Raw genomic sequence first — 20,908 nt, 5'->3', positions numbered from 1 at the left:
CCTGTGAGAAGAGGCCAGAAGGCTGCAGGTGAACTGGAGTGGCCCTGGGGCAGGAAGGGACCACCGGGGAAGCAAATCTCAATTCTCTCCTCTCTCTCCCTCGGGTAGGAGAGATAAAGCCTGCATCCTTCTCACTTGAACTGTGGGTACTGGCTGGCAGAAGTCTTACCAACACGGAATGAATTACTCAAGACAATGTGGAAAAAGTTAACAGAGCGAGAGGGAGTAGAGAGCCAACTCCATGAGCCTCTCAAGTGCTCTCATATTTATTGAGTATAATCAAAGGAAAAAGTCATTAAGACTTGTGTGATAGTAAGCAGGAACTTGGGGAAAGGCAGAATGAGATAGAGATTGTAGAATCCAAACTGAGTACAAAGGCTTAGTTTATCTTTAAGGAAGTCATGGGGTGAAGGGAACAAGATACACTCTACAAATATGTTTTTAGAAAGCAGACCACCAGACCAGCCAGGTCCTTGTTTTGGGGATAATTGAATATCTAACAACACACAAGCGCAGCGTTTATAACTGAGGGCCTGGGTCCTTGCTTTGCAACGAGCAGCGTGCTATCTTAAACCTCAACTATGCAAGCAAAGGATTGTCTCTTCTTTTTAAGGCAAGGAGACAGGAATGAGGATGCACAGGCGCCTGCTTGCAAAGCAGTTATTAAGCACAGTTTTTTCTTCTTAAAGTTGACAGGCAGCTGGGGTCTGTTATAAATTGTTAACCCAATCATGAGCTCCCACATGGAACCATTATGGAGAACACCCTGAGATGACAAATCCTGGGTCTGGGTCTTTTCCTGCCAGCTTCAGCCACTCTAGCAGGGTCTAGGCACATCCCTGAATAACGATCCCACAGAACCACTCACACTCTTAACTCCTGGTGCTTGAAACTTAATTTTATCTCTACACAACTTAACATAGAAAAGTTTCAGAAATAAAAGATATTATATTCTTTTTATATCTCATCATAGGACTGATATTTCTGATTCCTCTAAGCTGCTTCTACTTGGTAAAGCACCTAATTCTGCAGGTGAATTCAGTACTTTCCATTGGGCATAACTAGCCAGTTTGGGCTCGCTGAAATCTATTGGTCAAATACCGATACACCTAATTGATTTCATTGTTCATCGATTTCAGCCGGGAGGAGAGGGAGTGTCTGTTCCTCAGCCCACCCTCAACTCTTTTCTCATCAGCAACTCAGGCTTCCTGAAAACAAAACAAAGCATTTGTTTCCCTTCTTCTACACTTTCCACAAACCCAACAGGAAACATTAGCCTGGAGAAAGAATTCAACAAAAATGTTCAAACAAAAATCTACAAGCCTGAATCAGCTCCATCTCCAAATCATGATACACAATGACATGAGAGTGTGTCAGGCACAAAGCATGCGTGAGCCTGACCACCTGATTTCTATTCTTCAAAGGAAGGAAGGTTTTCATACTTTTTATTATCACTCTTTGTCATTGTTTCTGATTAAGACAAAAATAGTTTATGAAATAATTATGCACTGCAATAACACATTTTTTGCTGTATTAATTACAGAAGGCATTCAGAGGGGATAGGAAAATCCACCTCTGTAAAAAAAGCAAAATTTCTTCCCCTGTGAAGAACACGTATACAAAATGCAACAGAGAATTCAAATTCTTGTGGAGAGGAGGAAAAGCCAAAGAATCAATGCAAAGTCATTACTATGAGTCAATTCAAAATTCACTGGACAAACATGCTCAATGCATTCAAAGAGTTTTAAAGGCACACTGCAAACCATTCACTTAATGATCTGCAGGCTAGAGGAAAAAATTCCCTCTTTAACAGACAACAGAAATCAATAGGGAGCCCCACCAAACAAGGACCAAAGACCAATCAGGTTTTTAACAGTTCTGATAAATCAGCATGTTCTAAAGATCAAAATTCAGAAATTTTAAACATTCATTCAAACCACAATGAAACAAGCACTTAAATAAATAAAAAAAAAAAACCAAAGAAACTAAGCACATAGATTATGTACATAGATCAATGAGAACTTCTTGTCCCTCTGGAAGAAGGAACAGGCTGTAGCCTTTTACTTGAAAAATAAAACTACTTTTAAAGATAACTGCTAAAACACATTTCATCATTCATGTTGCCTTGAAAAATCTGAGGCACTTGTATCTGATCAGAAAAGCAATTCTGAGTAATAGTATGTTACAATTCAGTGCCAATTTGCTTTAGAAGAAGAAAGAAAAGCTACTGTTTCTCATCCTGCACAAAGAGTAAAGAACCTCCCTGCCTCTATCTCCTCCCGTTTTCTAAGCTCATGCTCCCCAACACTTCTGAAACAAGTGTGAGAACCTCGTATTACCACCAATATGTCAAATAAAAATAGAATATCAGTTTATTTGTGTAAATATATGCCTACACCTTAAACTGGAGGAGAAATGTATCAGAAGGCTATATGGAACTTATTTGTACCTTCCTGAAATCACACACACACATTCTCTCAGACACTGACACAGACACATACACACTGAATTACTGGGCACCTCACAAGCTTAGGACTTCCAACTTCTTGAAGATAACTTTGCAGTTAGTTTAAAATACAAAACTGTCAGGTTTTGAAAGCCTTGATCATCTGCTAAATCATCCAATTATCAATGAGACCCAATTTGCCTTCTCTGTAGAATGTAATTTCCCATGATGACAAAGCAGACCCTAAGAAGTACTGGATGCATGACTCTTGTTTATCACTAGCTATGATCGTTTTTAAGCCCATTAACAGATTCAGAAAGGTATGCCCCAACATTTATTCTTATTGAAATAGAATACGTGTTCAATTGTCTATACAGAGACTAGGTCCCATGATTGTGTTTAAGAGCTATTTTGTGTATTGCAATATTTATTTTTAAGTGCAGACAAGGAGGGTGGGTATTACTCAGTTGTAGAGCACCTGCTTAGCATGCACAATGTGCTGGCTTCAATCCCCAGTACATACATAAAAATAAATAAAAGTAAGTGCTTATTTATATATAAGAATAAAGTTATAAAAAATGCAGATTAAAAACCACTGCAATCTAGGAGCCACAAGTATAATAAAAACAAAAAACTAAAACAAGTGTTTCTATCAAATACTGACTATATGCCGAACACAGGGACAACCACAAATCACACCTGACAACCATCACGTGTGGTTCTCAGCAACCCTACTAAGTAGACACGGATGAGCAACCTGGCACTGCGGATGAGGAAATGGAGCTCGGAGGAGCTGGGGACACTGACCGTCCTGCTCCCCGTGACACCACTTCAGCCCAGGGCAAGCACTGACAGAGCTGCACTGAGGGGACACCGAGCTGCATGGAACCTTGGGGTACTGGGGAGTCCCAGAAAACACTCAAAACTGTTCAGTGAATAACCAGCTGAAATATATTACACTGTGCCACATCCTTTAAACAGGGAACACGACTGAGACCTTTCTGATGCCTCCATGTCCTTTCTGCCATCATCAATTCTTTGCTCTCTTAGCACGACCAGTGATGAACTAGACCCCAAATGAAGTGCACTCAGATGGCAGAGCTTTTAAAACTGTTATATGAAGCTTGTAAGACTCTGTTAATGCCTCACACAGGCGGTCACCCATCACTTCTCACCAGTGTGGATGGACCACCTGAAATCACTCCTTTCTGCTTTTTATAATCCTTTCATCTAATCCAGACTTTTCAACAGCAAAGAGGTAGCTTAACCACAAACAGTGGACAGCTTTTCAACAAACGGCCTCGAAGAGTCCATCAGACGACCTGGAAGCCCTTTTCATATATTAAACCCACTTCCAGGTATTTCATCATTTTCTGATTTGTAGAGTTTGCCTCTGACTGGCCTACTCAGAGAGCTCCCAGCCTCACGTGCAGGGCTGGGAGAAGACGCTGCTGTCGGGAGAAATCAGTGAGGAAGGGGGACATTCTCCAGCCAGGTCTGCATGGGTAGAAGTGCCACAACGTGCTCAGAAATTATACCATCAGCATCCCTGGGCTCCAATGGACTGGTCTCACATTAACCAAACTGATGCAAGAAAACCAGACGTTTAACTTATTAATGTAACAGGAGACATGAAACTATGTACCAGACTGAAATATCAGAGTTCAACCATCAGTACATTTTCTCCTCAACAGCTCAATCATGGGCAGTTTGTTATATGGCAAGCATGGACAGAAGCATGCAGGGAGGGCTTCTAGGTTAACTCAATGTTATACAAACAGACATGCTGCCTGGAAAACAACGTTAATCACGGTGCACTCTCCTGGACAGTGGCTGAGACACAACTGTGAGCCCCTGTGTAACTCTACTTCCCCTGTCTTTTCTGGGGTAACTGATGTACAGAGTTACAGAGACCCAGGCATGCAGATACTTCTAAACCCTCACAGCCCATCTCTGGGAGCCTGGAAACCAGACGGCCAGGGTTTAAATGCCAGCTCTGCCACTTACTAGCTCTGTGACCTTGGCCAAATTACTTACCCTCTGTGCGACTCAATTTCCACACTGTAAAACTGGGATAACAATCAAACCTTTTTTATTTGCTTGTTTTGAAGATTGAAGGATTCATTTCTATAAAATGCTTAGAAAAGAATGTAGCGTATTTTTGGTGCTCAACAAATGTTAACTTAGATTAAAGTGATTTACAAGTCTTCCTTCTAATCATCGTCAGTGTTTCCCGGCTCGACAAAGTCCCAAAGGAAATCCTTATTTCTCCTTTTATAAACTGCTGGGGAGCAAGCACCCTTCTGTTCCATACCACCACCTGTTTAAACTGAGGGAGGGGATGCCTCCTCCCCACTCCACTGGGCCATGGAGAGTGCTTCTCCCTTCATACCCCTGACCCCTGGCCCACAGCTAGGCTTTGTCACACTAAAAGAGTGAGCTGTGAATCCGGGAGACAAGCAGGGCATGTGAAAACCTTCTTTTCTCTCCTTTGTTGGCCACCCTCTGGAAGCACCCGGGATGCTCAACTCCAAGGCAGGACAGCCCTGTGCATAATGGGGCAGATCCTCTCAAGGGAAGGCTCGCTGTGGCCCAGAGCTACCTGGGACAGGGTGAGTCTCTAGTTCTGGGACACAGTACCATGACACCCATTTTCCCACAGCCCTGAAGTTCATGGAGAACATGGCTTCCTCAGTAATATAGGAGATGTTAATCGCCTGCCTGCTTTTCTGTGTCATCTCTCAGTTGGCTGCTGGAGAAAACATGTGTATAAGTATTGGGTTCCCTTAAGCCCCAATGTATACTAATTAACAAAAATTTCTGTGACTTAACGTTGGTTCAGGGTGACCGTGTAATGGTCCTGACTTTGCTGATGCTAAATTATGAGTATAGGAACTATGGAACCTCTTCAAATATCTTTCATCATAAAACCAGCTTTCTTATTTTCCTATTTCTTAGAAATTGCCAAAGACTATAAAATGATGGTTTCATACAAAACAGGAGCTAAAGTTTATGAGCCCTCTTGAGATACCCACTGTGCTAAACTCTTTACATAATTTCTAATTCTCACAATTCTACAAAGCAAATATGAGCATCCCCATCACACAGACGAGGGAAAAACAGAACGAACTCACTCGGATTCACGTGGCTCAATGGCAGCGCGTGCATGAAAACAAAGCTACACCCCTTCCTATATATACCAAATCACCTCCCAATTAACACACAGCGGCGGGGTCAATACTCAGGGAACTCAGTACACTTTTCAGCTTTAAGGTGCCCCAGAGGCTGCTTCTAGCTGTTTAATAAAATCCTGGCTCACTGGTTTCTAACACTGGAAAAAAAGTCCGATTTTGCCATTGTTTGCACAGCAAGTCTGAAATGTTCACAGTGAGATGACAGAATAAAAGTAAGATCCAAGTAGAATAATTTTTCCAGGTAGACAGACACAATGGACATTGTGCTATCCTGAAGCATTAAGCAAAGAAATCAAAATAAAATAACGTTATTTAAGCCTTCTTTTACAAACAGGAAAATTAAGACTGTAAGAAGGTGCAACAGCGCCACCTATGGCTAAAAAGCCTTTCCAGGTTGCCGGGAAAGATGCAACACAAAAATTGCCTGTAGGATCAGAAACGAAAATCAAACTCAAAATGGATTAAAGACTTCAACATAAGAGAAGATACAATAAACCTCGTAGAAGAAAACATAGGCAAAACATTATCTCACATACATCTCAGAAATGTTCTCCTAGGGCAGTCTACCCAAGCAATAGAAATAAAAGAAAGAATAAACAAATGGGACCTAATTAATTTTACAGGCTTTGCACAGCAAAGGATACCTAAGTAAAACAAAATGACAACCTACAGAATGGGAAAAAAATTTTTGCAAAAGATGAAATTGACAAAGGCTTGATCTCCAGAATATACAAGCAGCTCATATGACTTAGTAAGAAAAAAACAACAACGCAATCCAAAAATGGGCAGAAGACCTAAACAAGCAAATCTCCAATGAAGGCATATGAATGATCAATAAGCATAGGAAAAAAATGCTCAGTATAAGTAATTATCAGAGAAATGCAAATCAAAACTACAATGAGGTATCATCTCATACCTGTCAGAATGGGCATCATTCAAAAGTCCACAAATGGCAAATGCTGGAGAGGCTGTGGAGAAAAGGGTACCACCCTCACTGGGGTGGGAATGCAGTTTGATGCAGCCACTGTGGAAAACAGTATTGAGACTCCTGAAAAGACTAGGAATAGACTTCCTATGACCCAGGAATCCCAGTCCTGGGCATATATCCAGAGGGAATCGTACTTCAAAATGACACCTGTACCCCAATGTTCATAGCAGCACTATTTACAATAACCAAGACATGGAAACAGTCTAAATATCCATTGACAGATGACTGGATAAAGAAGAGGTGGTATACAATGGAATACTATTCAGCCATAAAAATGACAACATAATGCCATTTGCAGCAACATGGTTGTCCCTGGAGTATGTCATTCTAAGTGAAGTAAGCCAGAAAAAGAAAGAAAAATATCATATGAGATCACTCATATGTGGAATCTAAAAAAGAAAAGAAAGGGACAAATTAACATAAATACAAAACAGAAACAGTCATAGAGATAGAATACAAACTTGTGGTTGCCAGGAAGGAAGAGGGTGGGAAGGGACCGACGGGGAGTTTGAAATTTGTAGATACTGACAGGTATATATAGAATAGATAAACAAGATTATACTGTATAGCATAGGAAAATATATACAAGATCTTGTGGTAGCTCACAGTGAAGAACAATGTGACAACGAATTTATGCATGCTCATGTATAACTGAAAAATTGTGCTCTACACTGGAAATTGATACAACATTGTAAACTGACTATAACTCAATAAAATAAAATTTAAAAAAAGAAATAAAGAATAATCAGATAACTGAAAGCTTATCTAGCATTTACTGAATTGTGCTTCGGGGAAGAGAGTGGTATTCAGCATTTAATCTGAAATTGATAATACCCCTGAATATAAACAAAAGACATAGGCATATGGAAACTCATCTTAAAAGAGGAAACAATCCAGTCCAGCCTCTTCATTTTACAGGAGGGGAGACTGAGACCTGGGATCTGTCCTCCTGGCAATCAGCAGCAAAGCTCTCCTAGTCCTCATTTCTTGCACTATGTCAAATGCCAACATATATGTACTAGGCCTATATTCATAAAAGTCACTTCTGCATTTTTCCAAAAGTAGGTAATCTAAGTGTCTTGCAAAATAGTCTTCCCAAAGAGTCAGGAAATCATATCATTTTGTTGAAATGCAAAAAGATTAATTTATGTATTAAAACAGCTTGAGCTTTATTCTCTCCATTTAAAAAGTGACATGTCAAATCAATGTTTTGATATTTTAAAATCTATTAAGAGTACAGAAAAAAATCAAAATTTTATTCAATCACAACAGAGATAAGCTTATTTCCTGAAAATATTTAATGTTGATTTTTCTAAATTAATGGTTCTGGTCATATTCCTACAAATTTAAAAGTTCTAGTGGATGGTTACACGGCAATATGAATTCTGAGTTGTAAAAATACACATTCAGTGTAAATAATCTTCAAGGTCGTCTGTTTAAGGCAATGTCACTAGTCCCTATCTTACAAGAATGACATTGATTTCATCAAAACTTCATACTGCACTAAAAAACAACTGAATCTTTATTACTGTAAATCATATTCATATATATCATATATATACATATCGAATATGTATCAGAAATAAGCCACCCTCTTTAGTATTCAGAGCTGATTCTCCTAAACTGTCATTGTGACAGCACATTTTTTTATTGAGCACCGCTTGGGTGCTTTGTATACAAGGCGTCGATCTCTCACAGTCAAGACAAGTTAAACAGCATAACTCAAATTTTACAAATGAGGAAATGTACTTAAGCCATGAAAAACAACTTACATATTCATCATCAGGAAAGAAGAGAGTCAAGATTTTACTTTCAATATTCACTGACAATCTTTCCTTCCATACTAAAACTACATAAAACCAATTCAGACTTTGTAAATTTTTCTCTCAATAAGCGCCCCTAGAGAAAAACAAGCAATGAGTCATTAGCAGTGGTTGGACTTTCAGAGTTCACTTTTCTTTTGCATTATAATCATTTTTAATATTTTGTTTTTAGTGCTTGCAGAACTCTAGAATAAATAACACTAACTTTTTAAGTCATTAGCCGAGAATAAAACATTTGTGAAAATGTATAATTTTAATTTATGCCACTCTGTCTCACATTCTCACTGGTGTCTCTCCTTTGAAGGCCTCATCAGGCTGAGATCACTAAAATTGGCCATTTATGGACTCACAGGGGTTTGGGAAACCACTCATCAGGAGGCTGATTAGAGGAGCAATTGAGAAGGCATCCTGTGCAGCCTGGGTTCCAGCCCTGAGCCTGCCACCACCAGCTGCATGTGATTTGGGACAAGCTGCCCCATATCTCAATCCCTCAGCTGCAAAAAAGGAGACACTGGTACCTACCCTCAAACACCTGCTATGAAGTAAAACATGAGGAAAGCATTTTACTCTTTGGTCGGTGCCCATTCAGGGCGAATTTGGTCATTATGATGATGAGGATGGATGTTAACAAATTAAGCTAGATCAAAAAGTAGAAATCACCATAAAGGAGAAACATTTTAAGTCAATGAGCTTTTCCTATTGGGTGGATTGCAGAATGTTCTATTGATTTTTTTTAATAAGCCAAGTATTGCCCATTATTTATAGACTTCCAGGTTCATGAACAAGTCTCAAGAAAAAGAATTAGAGGCCTCTAAACTCTGAATACTAAGAAAGTAAAGTTAAAAAAAATAGGGGGGAGATTATACCTCAGTTGGGAGAGCATGTGTTTAACATGCATGAGGTCCTCAGTTAAGTCCCCAGTAACTCCATTTAAAAACGTTTTTTGAAGAAATGGAGAATTAAAGCACAAAGATGGAGGACTACAGAATTCTTTTGCAGACTCAACTCAGATTTAAGTTGGGGAAAAAAGACACCCTTTTCTCAGAGGAAATCTTGAAAACTATGTAAACCGGATCTGAGATGTCTAGTCTTTTAACATTATTCATGAATTCATATTACCAAGTCTTAAAACTACCTGATAACCCACAGTGGTGATACGGATCATAATCACAGCTGCCAACATGGATCGAGCTCTGGCTGGGACTGCTCTGTTCTGACATCTCTGCCCCTGAGGCCTCACCAGGCTGAGATCATTAAATCCAGTCATTCATGAGCATCTTGTGTAAGTCCTCCGTTTGTGCTTCTCACTCCCCCCTCACCAGGCCCTCTGAGGGAAGCACTGTTATCATCTTCCCCACCCGCAGATAAGGCCACTGAGGCACAGAGACTAAACCTGCTTTAGGTCACATCGGCATTAAAGGACGTCTGTATTTCTGCTGTTTTGCTTTTGACAAAGTAATCTGAGATACAATTCAAGAGAGACTTAAATAATCAAGTCTGTCTGGTCTTCACCTCAAAGAGCAGATACTATAAATTCCTGATGTAGGATGAGGCTGCCGCCACAAACTGACTCAGCTTGTAATTAATATCCAAGATGAAGCAGCGGATACACATAAATATTCACGATTGTCAACTCCTCTCACGGGTCAGGGCCCTTCAATGCCTGAACGGGGGTGAAATCCCCACCCGTGTCAGGGAGGGAAGTGCGGCTCTTCCTGGTCTCACCCAGGCTTCACGGGCTATTTCCCCCCCACAGACTGTCTTCAATGATTAAAAAGCTCTCAAGTCTTTTACACCATACAAACTGAAAGACATTTCTGCAGATGGAGCACTTTCTCAGGCTTAAACCTTTTTTGCCTACACTTAGCAAGGGGGAAAAAGAAACATGACTCTGCAAAGTCTCTGACCCTCACCACTCACACGAGTAGAACGGCCTCAGCACAAGATGACCCTTCACATTGCAGGGTGAGAACAAAATAAAGCAGCCCCAACAACAGGCACTCCCAGAGAGAGCGCTAAGCAGTCTTCTGCACACTCATGGTTGTGCAGTCCTCACCACCATCTATTTCCAGAACACTCCATCGTCCCAAAAGAAACCCCCTGTCCACTAGAAGTCATTCCCCACCCCCCCTCCACCCAGCCCTTTGCAAGCAACACCTGCTCTCTGCCTCTGCATGTGCCTATTCTGGGCATTTCAGATCACTGGAATCAACAATATGTGGCCGTTTGTGTCTGGTTCTTTTCACTTAACATGCTGTTATCAAGGCTTGTCCATGTTGAAGTGGTACCTGCATCTTCTTCTTTTGTTTTTTTTGAAAATATTAAAGTTTATCAGAAGGTGGTAAATACTATCAAAAAGAGTAGAGTGGAGCATAAGGGGTGGGGATTCAAAGGGAAAAGAGCGGGTTGAGCAGTCAGGGTGGAGTTCCAAGAGCAGGTGGCTGTTTTCATCTTCCCCCCTTTTTTTTTTCATTTTTTTCATTCTTATATCTGAATAATATTCCACTACATGGAGATACTACATTCTGTTCATCAATTTAGGAGCTATATATGGATGAGGTCTGGAACAATATGTGTCAGAGGTGACTAACAGGGATGGCATTTAAGCAAAGGGCAAGATGTGCTTTTAAAAAAGGCCAACAAACAGAGGCACAAGGAAATTCAGCGTGTTTCTTAGAAAGTGCATGCTTGCTTCAGAAGGACTGCTGTGCAGGGCTGTGAGGGAGTGTGACAGGATAAATAGTGAGGGAGTCACCTGAGAAGTTTCCCCACTGCAGGCAGCTCAGACAATTCTCCTCCCTCATCCTGTATGTTAGAGCCATTTTTCTAGGTTTCCTCTTATTTCAAGTAACAGCACTTTAACTACACATCTGATCATCTGCATCAGATCACCTTACCTCCAAGCCACAGAAAGTCATTCACTGTCTCTGACAGCTCCAGGACAAATGGTGATGGACCAGGGAGTCCTAAAGCATCCCGGCCAGGTGATGTCCAGAAAGTAAAATGCACAGAAATGTCTCACTGCTGGTGCACGACGTCTGCCCCAAAATTGCCCTGAAAGCATGCTGGCAAAGCACAACTCAACCCTCTCACTACAAAAAAAAAAAAAAAAGCAAAGAAGGCAAATTTAGACTCTGCCATTGAAAACCAGCAACCATCACTGCCAGTATCTGAGCTGGAATGGTCCTGACTTCGAAAAATACTGCGTAGTTATTTTTCAAACATGAAAGGCATATATGTATTTCACATACATAATATTACTGTAGGAGTTTTCTTTCCAAAATTTCCAGTCGCAACATTAGCACAAAAATGTTTATGTTTCAGCTTTTAAAAAAAATCAAGTATGTTCCAATTTCTTAATTTTGAGCCTTTTGTTATTTTATAAAGAGAGCTATGCTGCATATTATAAACCAACTTTTTGGATTCTGCAAAAAAGACCTTTATGACCTCACTATTTCAGAGCAAACTTTAATGATGTTTTGAGAGGTGGGGCCTGGGGCGCTCACTAACGGCTCTTTAAATACTGACAAGGATGTGCTATAAAGTAATGCAAAGGCTCTAACTCCACATTAACTCAGAAACCAAAGAAATTACACCAAAACCTTTCTTTACCATTTTTAAATATTCCTATTATTTGAATATAAAATTTCTTTAAAGATAAGATTTTGTTTTTGAGAAAAACAGTAGCTGTATTCAATTTCTTCTCACCAAGAAAGCAATTTTTATCAAGAATAAAAACCCCTATGGAAATCCAAAAGACGGGGCATTTCTAGCTAAGTGAACGTGCAGATCTCAACACACACATAAATCCTATCAGATCTCACTCGAACGAGCTCAACAAACTCCTGGGCTACCCTGGAACTTAGCTCTTCTGTTCCAAATGTTGGCTGAGGAAATATCATCACAGGAGGCAGGGAAGGAGAGAAGAGAAAAGTCCACTTGGTGGCCTCCATCTGTTTTCTTCCAGCCACAAGGGGCCGCTAGGGCGTCCCCTCTAACAAGCCTTCCCCATAAGGAGATACTGCATCTGCACTGCCCCTGCCGTCCCCAGGCAACCCCGATACCCCTCTCCCACTGTTCATCTCCCAGCCTGTGAAATGTATTCTAATGACCCTCTCACTTGGTGGCACCCTCCCCTTGTTCCCAACTGCACACACACACAGACACAGCCAGAGCAGCCTTCCCAAAACACAAATTTGATTACATCACACCCCTGCTTCAAGCCCTTCAAGGGTTCCCTAGTAGAGTTCTAGCCCCCCCTGCCCCTAATTGCCTAGCCTCACTGCAGTACCCAAGTCCCCAGTGACCTCAGGGCCCCCCTGACCACCTGTTTCTTCCAACTCGCCTCCAGGCTCATTTTCACTATATGTAAAGGAAGCCTTCCCTGCCTCCAACCCCCGCACTTTTAGTTAGGTGTCCCTGCTGTGTTCCTAGAACATTCTACGCTGGGTCAACTTCTGAAACATCTAAGCTGGCAAGAGGCAAGTACGATTTGCTTACTACAGTGGGTCCATCCCTCTCCCCTACACACTCAGAAGGGCACATGTTATGAATAAATTAATGAAGGGGTGGGTCTCAAAGGGACGGACAGAGCTGCTATCTCCTGTCCCGAACTCTTCATTCTGTAGAACATCAGAAGCAAAACCAGGAGTACCAGTCCTGAGGGTCACTTCCTGCTGACACCCTTCACTGACTCCTGTGTCAGTTCTAGTAAAACCCAAGCTCTTCCAAAGCCCTCCACCCCAGGCCCTCCCCAGTGTCCTCCCCAGCAGGGCACCCTCCACCCTGGACCACACAGGGCACTGTCCCCAAGTCCCCACCCACAAGCCTCCAGGCCTCTGCCCGGCTGCTTCTGCCACCTGAGCCACCCTCTTGATTCCTTCTCCTGGCTGACACTTACTCTGTACTCACAAATGAATGCAGAACCCATATCTTCCAGGAAGTCCTCTCTCATAATGTCCTTTAGGTCTTGGCTGGTCTCCCTCTTCGGCAGCACTGCATGGTGACAAACTGGGTGTTTGCCCGCTCCTTTGAGACCACGACCTCTTGGAGGCCACGTGAGAAGGAGTGAGACATTACAAGAGGGGTGGGAGAAGCAAAAAGCAAAAATCACAGCCCAAATCCCAAATTCAAGGATTCTTTCTCAGAAAAAGAATAAAATATTTCACACTTGTGCAATTTGGCTACTATTTTTGTGGCTTGCGGAAAGCAAGGGCTTGGTGTTCTAGTCCAAAACCCAGGTTACATGCAAAGAAATGTATATATTCATATCCAAAGGAAACCAGAGCTGCTCAACAACAGTTTGCAGTTAGAATTGAAAGGAATTTTGATAACGGCAATCTCTCTCTTCTTTCTTTTCTGGCATCATATAATTTTAGAAGTATTTGCGTGACTAAGAGATGGCTACAGCCCGTGATTCTGCACTGGAGTGTTTGGGGCTGAGGAAGCCCAGATTACATTCACTGTGTAAATGCAATCACACCAACACAAAGACAGGCGCCCTGGTGGTGGAGCTGATGTTCCAAAGCAGGCAAACTTATGCTGTAAGAGAACTCTAAATAGAAAGTAACAAATGCAATGTTCTGTACTCAATTTCATTCGCTATATGGACCATTAAATGATAGTATATCTTGTCTAATGAAACCCAAAAATAAATTGTCAACTTCGATTTTCTTCATCTGACCATTTTATGCTAACTTTGGATATCAAACCCTCAGTCCATATGGAAAGCTCAGGCCTACGCTGCAGCACAGTTACATACCGTGGAAGAAAGGGAGAACTGGAGAGTTTACCTTCAGAAGAGGCTAAGTCTGGTTTTGCACCTGTACGTCATTTGCAACCACGTCATCGTCAAGGAATAAGACCTTACCTCTGTGGGGCGTAAAGCACTGCGGTGCTTCCGAACCGTCAAAAACACTGAGCTTTGTGAAACAGTCCTGAGGCAGTTATATCGCACTTTTTCTGAAAGGCTCCAAAACTGACCCACTTCACCATTCCACATACAACAAGGAGGTACAGAATTAGTAGAGAAAACATGCCCTTGAAGTCTGACAAGGCCCTGCTTGAATCCTGCTACAGCATTTACTAGCCGCTAAACGGACCAATTCCTTAACCCCTCTGAGAAGGCTTGTCAATCCGCAAAAGGGGGCTGCCACCGCCCACCTGGGAGGCATGGGGGTGAATGCAACACGCAAGTAGGGCTGCCAACTGGTACCTGACACGGGGCCTGGCTAGTTTCCCTCCGCTGCCCTTCTCCCCCTTTAAACTTGCACTGTTCCCCGTGGTAAGGATCAAGCCCCCAGAATAGACTGCCCGAATCTTCTGTATATCCCCGGATACATGCCTTACCCTTAGGAGGCCAGAAAAAGAACTGTCTCCTCCCCAGTCACTATCACTGTTCCTAAGAGTCTGACTTTTTTAACTCTATTTGCAGGGAGACTATTCCACAACTGTCCAAGCACCATTCTCCAGGTTGGCTCCTCTCCCAGCGCCCATATATTCTCACCTCAGATCCTCTGTCTGATTGCCTTCTGTTCATGGGAAAGCGAGTCCAGTAGGGTGGGGACTCCCTAGGCATCCCTCCCTCCCTCACAAGTGAGCGTGACTACCTTCTCCCCACTCCCCACTCCAACTCTAGCTTCTGATGAGTCTCCCCTCCCGGACCCTGCAGCCTCTACATCGTCCAAAGATGCACACACGTGGCCACAACCCTCCCTTCAGATTTCTTCCTGGCTGGCCCTGCCCACCCCCCGGCCCCTTAAGGATAAATGGCATTGCTCTGAAAATCGGAAACGCCACTGACTGACACACCAAAGTTGCATGGTCTGGGCTTTACTCCAACCGAGGCACAGCCCTGTCCCCCCTCAGCCTTAGCCTGCACCTCTCAAGATGAGCTAATCCACGTGCACGGCTGTGAACACCAGCTAAGAATGACAACTCCCAACGTGTATCTCTAGTCCGGCTCCTTCACCTCAGACCCAGGTTCATAGACCCGAGTGCCTCTTTGAAGTCCTAACTTTGATGACAAATGGCATCTTAAAAATGCCTCATGTCCACCATTTACTCTGGAATTCGATTCCTGGCAGGTACCTCGCAGGCTCCCCATTTTAGTAACAGACCCAGCACCCACCTAGATATTTGAAGTCACATTCAATTTCACCTGTTCCCTCCCTCCAGCCCTGGGCTGGAATATTAGTCTTGTCATTTCTGTCGCTAAGCCCATCTCAAGTGTGGTTCTGCAGAGACCGTGGCTGGAACCCCACAAGCTCACAGCAAGTTGCACTGAGTCACAGACCTCCGAAGGGAGCTCCCTGGAGGGGGAGGCATCTCCTGCCACCGGTCACCTCAGAAGGCACTGGATTCTCACACAGGAGGCCCAGGAGAAGGGACTCAAGGTTCTCCCGTGGTCTGAACTTTGAAGGACCCGAGGTCTGGGGGAGCTCCTAATAAGCAGACACACTTGCCAGTGAACAGATGAGGATGGAGGAACCCAGGCAAGGTTGTTCTCACTCCAACCCCTGGGCTCTAAGGAGCCACGAGAAAGGCCTGTGTCCAGGGCACAGCCCACCCATCACAGATCCCAGGCTGCATTTGCCAACCCGGACAGCCTAGACTCCTTCTACTTGCAACTCTCACTTCTGTTCTGTTCCCCCCGAGAATGTGATGGACTCTTTCAGAAAGTCTGGCCTGTCTCAAGCGAGACCAAATCAGTGAAGGATGAAGTGTCCACATTTGGACCAGAGCATGAAAGGAGAAACAAGGCCTCATGGCCAGCATGACAGTGGTGGCCCAACCCTTCCCCCGGCTGAGATGAACCAGGGTGGGGGTGAGAATCCAAGGTCCTAGGTCGGTCAAAGCATCTCCCTTCACGGCTGACTGTGGTGTTGTTGTCTCACTACCGCAAACTAATGACACGGCCGTCAGTGGTGGACATCAACTGAAACAGAGTCAGCTATTTACTGCCTACATGGGTTAAAAGTAAAGGCCGGTGCAGGGAGGCCTGCACAGCTGCTTAAGCAAACCACAGACCCGGCTCTGAATGCCCACTGGCTGAAGCAGAGAGGAAGCTACGGTCCCCGTTAGCGGTCCCTGTGTCTACCAGATCCAAGTGAGCCAGCTACTTAGCAGAAGGCCACATTTTCCTGATTCTCAGAGAAACCAGTGTCATAAAGGGAACAAAAGAGTGACAAGGATTTTAGACGAACTTCTGCTCCTTTATGAAGGCAAAGTAAAATAAATGGGATGGGGAAGGCAAAAGCAAAAGAAAACTGCTTCCTCCAACAGCGCCCCTTGTGGGCTGCTAACCCCACCAGCCGGCCACGTCCTCTCCACTGACCGCCGGCCCAGAAGCCCAGTCAGATTCATTACACAGTGACGGCCAGGAACCGCGTGTGAGTAAAAGCCAGAATCAAGCAAGGTACTGCAGACTTTGACTTTCCAAGTGAAAATACCCATGAAAAACTTCCCTCAGAAGCCACCTAAATAAATTTGCATCTCACTTCCTCAAAACACACAAAGAAGCAAAATTATTAATGGCTCATTTGTCACCAATATAAGGAGGTCCAAACAGGCTCCTCTAAGCAAGGATTTTAACAGGTATCAAACACCAGTGCATGATGTGTTAACAAAGCAAAAATTCCAAAATTTTAGAAAATAATAGGATGACTAGGATAATAAATGGATCAAGGCTGCTGTTAAGTTTTTGCTTTTTAAAGCGATGGAGGCAGCACGAAGTGAAATGTAGGTATTTCCGATGCAGGGTGTGCACAACCCACCTTTTCAGACCCAACAGCACGCTCACAGGGTGGTACGAGAGTAAAAGGAAAAGAGGAACAAGCAAAAGTTAGAAATACACAACAACCAAAATAATTTTGACAGCATGAATATAAGAATTTACGTGAGTGTGGTGAGGCTAGAGACGGGGGAGAGTGAGACCTACCCTCACCTCCTGCTCCGGGGAAGCCAGGGGCCTGAGGGGAGCGTCACTGCCATGGGGACCCCAACGTCGTCAGCGCCCCAAACAAAAACTCCACCTACATGCACCTCGACAGCTTTTGATCTACAATACTTGGTCGCATTTCAGGCTTGACAGTTTTGCTCACTCCCACCAAGAGTAGCAGGAGAGAATTAGGCTCTGCTCCTGCAACAAAGCATTGTTTTAAAAGTTCGGTGACTATGGAATAAAAGCAACAATGGAGTAAAAGTGATGGGAGGAGAACGTGTTTGACTGGAGCTCACTGGCTGCGTTATCTCACTGACGTTCAGATGCTGGCCGAGTGCTTCTGGCACCAGAACAGACAGATCCAACAGGAGGGAGGTTTAATGTGCTGCTGTATTTTGATGCCCAGAGCTGTGCCTGGTAGACGAGGTTCTGGGTAAACAATGGTGACAGTGTCAATCACTATGCACTAAGCACACTGTCCTGAAACTAGTTCCTCCGCCAAATCCCGAGGACAGACTTCCAAAGGCAAAAACAAGCTGGCAATTTCCGGTGGGTCCGCAGACTCATAGCCAAGCAGTTGCTGAGCAAAAATGTCACCAGTGCTTCCTATGACAAAAGAGGAGTCACTGGCCAGGGGGCTGGAGCAGGGCTCCAGGCTTCCACCGCTCACCCACCAGTCTGTCCAGGGGGAGAAGGTGGTCTATGCTGACGCTGCAGCACTGTGCGCACTTGCAGCCCCACCTTAATGCATCACCGATGTACCTCTCTCGCCTAACGTCTGGGGGCTCGGCAGGAGGTGACAGGTGAGGTGGACAGAGCCAGCCTGGTAGTGGCCTGGTACTGGCAGCTGTGCCCTCAGCAGTGCCCAGGACCCTAAAGTGACACCTCATCCCCAAGGAGCAGAAGGGAGTTAGATGTGTAGATCACAGAGCCCTGCTAGGACAAGTACACATCATGGCCACAACATGTCTCGCCATTTCCTTAAGCCATAGAGGCATGTCCGGGGAGGAACTGAAAATTCATCCAGAGCCCGCCAGGCACCACACGCAGTTGGGACTCTGGTCCCCTGTGCCTTTCACTCGCAGGGCTGGCCGGGACATTCTTTTTGTCAGTTCTCTGGTGTCTTCTCCTCTAACTTACCAAAACCCAGAAAGTATGGTCTGACCTTAGATAAGTCCAAGAATTATGGAGCCTCGACTCCACAGCGGGCCCGGTAGGATGTGCAAGGACCACCAACTGTCACCTATGAGACCGCTTTGCGTGCTCTCCAGCGTGGGGAGAGCAGACTCAGGGCCCGAGGCCCGATGCCGGAGGACACAGCTTCCCTCGCTCTCTGCAGCAAAGGGGGACCACCTCTCAGCAAAGGCATCTCGCCCTCTTCTTCCCGAGGGACGGCACAATGGCCACACAGGGAAGCAGAGCAGAGGGTGGCGGAGGGGGCAGATGGCCCAGAAGAGCTCGTCTGCAATTCCGGGGCAAAGTGGGGCCACTGACCTAATCACAGGGACAAAGTAAGAATGAACTTTTCCATACTCTGTCCCATACTCCATGACACGCCTTCCCCTGTGTAAGGAGCTCCTTCGGAAATCCCTGGTGGTGTTTCTGATGTCCTACCTGGCATGCTGGCTGTCGGGCAGGAAGAACAGCCTGGGAGGCAGGAGACATGGGCTCCAGACCCAGCTCAGCTAGTGCCTCGATCTGCTGCGTCTAGGGATTCAGCCCCTAACCTATACATCAAATGGACGAGACTGTACCAGGACAACGGGAATGCAATGAGAGTCACACAAAAAAAGTTTTCCAGTTGCCACTTTTAAAAAAGTAGAAAAACAAATACTTTAAAGTGATTCTAAGAACAGATCTAATTTAATGTAATATGTATTATAATATCATTTTGACATGTAGTAAATATAGAAATTATCAAGATAGTTTACATTCTTTTTTCTAGACAAGTCTCAGTGTCTGATGTCCATTTAACCTTCTGCACTTCTCAGCTTAGAGCAGCCTCCTCCCCAGCACTCCCAGCCTCTTTGGCTGTGGCTACCCTATTGGACAGCAACTCCAGGGGTCCCACCAGGGGTCTTGGTTGGAAAGGGAGAGTAAGTATCCAAACTAACCCTAAATGGATCTCTCTGAACTAAAGATGAATTCATTTTTAAAACTATGAAAACCGTCAGGCTGCATCTCCCTCCCCCCTTGGCTGCAAGACAGCTCCCCTTCTTGCTGATCCCTTTCTGGATGTAGGAAAGCAACCCAGGCACACAGCCAGGGCGGCCAGGACTCCACATAGGCTTACCTGCTGTCTGTGTCCAGTCCCACCAAGTCCTTATTCTCAAATGGGATGCAGAGGAGGGGGATCTTGTCCCTAAAATTGTTGGTGGCCCTGTCCAGGAGCTCGGACTCGAGCACGATGAAGAGCGACTCGATGAATTCCTTGATCCTCTTCTCCACCGTCCCACAGTCCTCATAGCTGGGGTACAAGGCCACATCAGTGCGCAGCTGCTCGGCGAGCTCGCCCTTCAGCACAAAGACGAAGAGCCGCGAATCGTCCTGCATGTTGCCACACATCTCCTCTGAACAGGGAGCTCCTCGATCTGCAGCCAGTCCTTGGCCAAACGGTCAGTGATGGTGATGAGGCTCATGACCCTTCGGTGGGTCTTGAAGTCTACCCACTCATTCTTGTGTGGGTAGTGGTACCTGTAGCAGATACAGAATGACTGCTGGAAGCTGCACAGCCTGACCTGGCTCACTGAGGATATCTGTTTATAGATGCATAAGAGATTCTCCTCCAAGATAATCCCCACGTGCTGGACCACCATGGGGAGAGTCTGGTGGTCCTCAGCACACTGCACGTAGTCAGCAATGCTCATATTGCAGGCTCTGCCAAGAGGGGAGAGGAGACTGAGGTACACGCTATGCTGTGGGCTGCAGGCCCCTCTGGGATGCGGTGACCTGTGTGTACCAGCCAGAAGGCAAGGGAAGCCCAAGCAAACCTGGGGTTACAGTCTGTCCTCAGAGTCTGCACATGGCTACCATAGCTAGGATCACATTATCCTGCTCTTTCTTCCAGCCCCTGCAGAAAAGAGTCATTTCTTGTTTTCTGTTTCCAACATCTATCCAGGCAATGATGCTCAAAAATGCTGAATAAATGAATGAACAAAGGAACTGCTTCCACACCCCTCAGCAGAATATAATGAAAAGAACCACAGTGGGATCGAAAGATCTGGATTTCAACTCCAATTTACTTGAACTCCTATGCTGCAAAATAATGGATAAGAAAACTCGCCCTGGGGAGGAGGGTACAGTTCAGGGGTAGAGCATATACTTAGCATGCACGAGGTCCTGGGTTCAATCTCAAGTATCTCCAATAAAAAAATGAAACAAAAAGTAAACTTAATTATCCCATAAAAATTAATTAAAAATTAAAAAGAAAAAACACTGCAATTAACACAACATTCTAAACTTGACTATACTTCAATTAAAAACAAAACAAAACAAAACAAAAAACAAACCTTGCCT

The 20,908-nt window shown here is 44.3% G+C and overlaps 1 protein-coding gene across 1 annotated transcript in view; it reads right to left on the bottom strand.

Moving 5' to 3' along the window:
* The window catches only part of LOC135318643 (trafficking protein particle complex subunit 9-like), a 94,056-nt gene extending 74,102 nt beyond the window's left edge, over positions 1-19,954 (bottom strand). Inside the window, exon 1 of the mRNA XM_064476617.1 lies at positions 19,686-19,954. Coding sequence (XP_064332687.1) covers positions 19,686-19,945 — 260 coding nt within the window. The 5' untranslated portion in view covers positions 19,946-19,954. The remainder of the gene's footprint in view (positions 1-19,685) is intronic.
* Between the last annotated feature and the right edge of the window lie 954 nt (positions 19,955-20,908).

This window comes from Camelus dromedarius, chromosome 19, assembly GCF_036321535.1.
Source record: "Camelus dromedarius isolate mCamDro1 chromosome 19, mCamDro1.pat, whole genome shotgun sequence".
Lineage (NCBI taxonomy): Eukaryota > Metazoa > Chordata > Mammalia > Artiodactyla > Camelidae > Camelus > Camelus dromedarius.
Note: the sequence above shows the minus strand (reverse complement) of the source record. Positions and strands in the feature narration are given on the sequence as shown.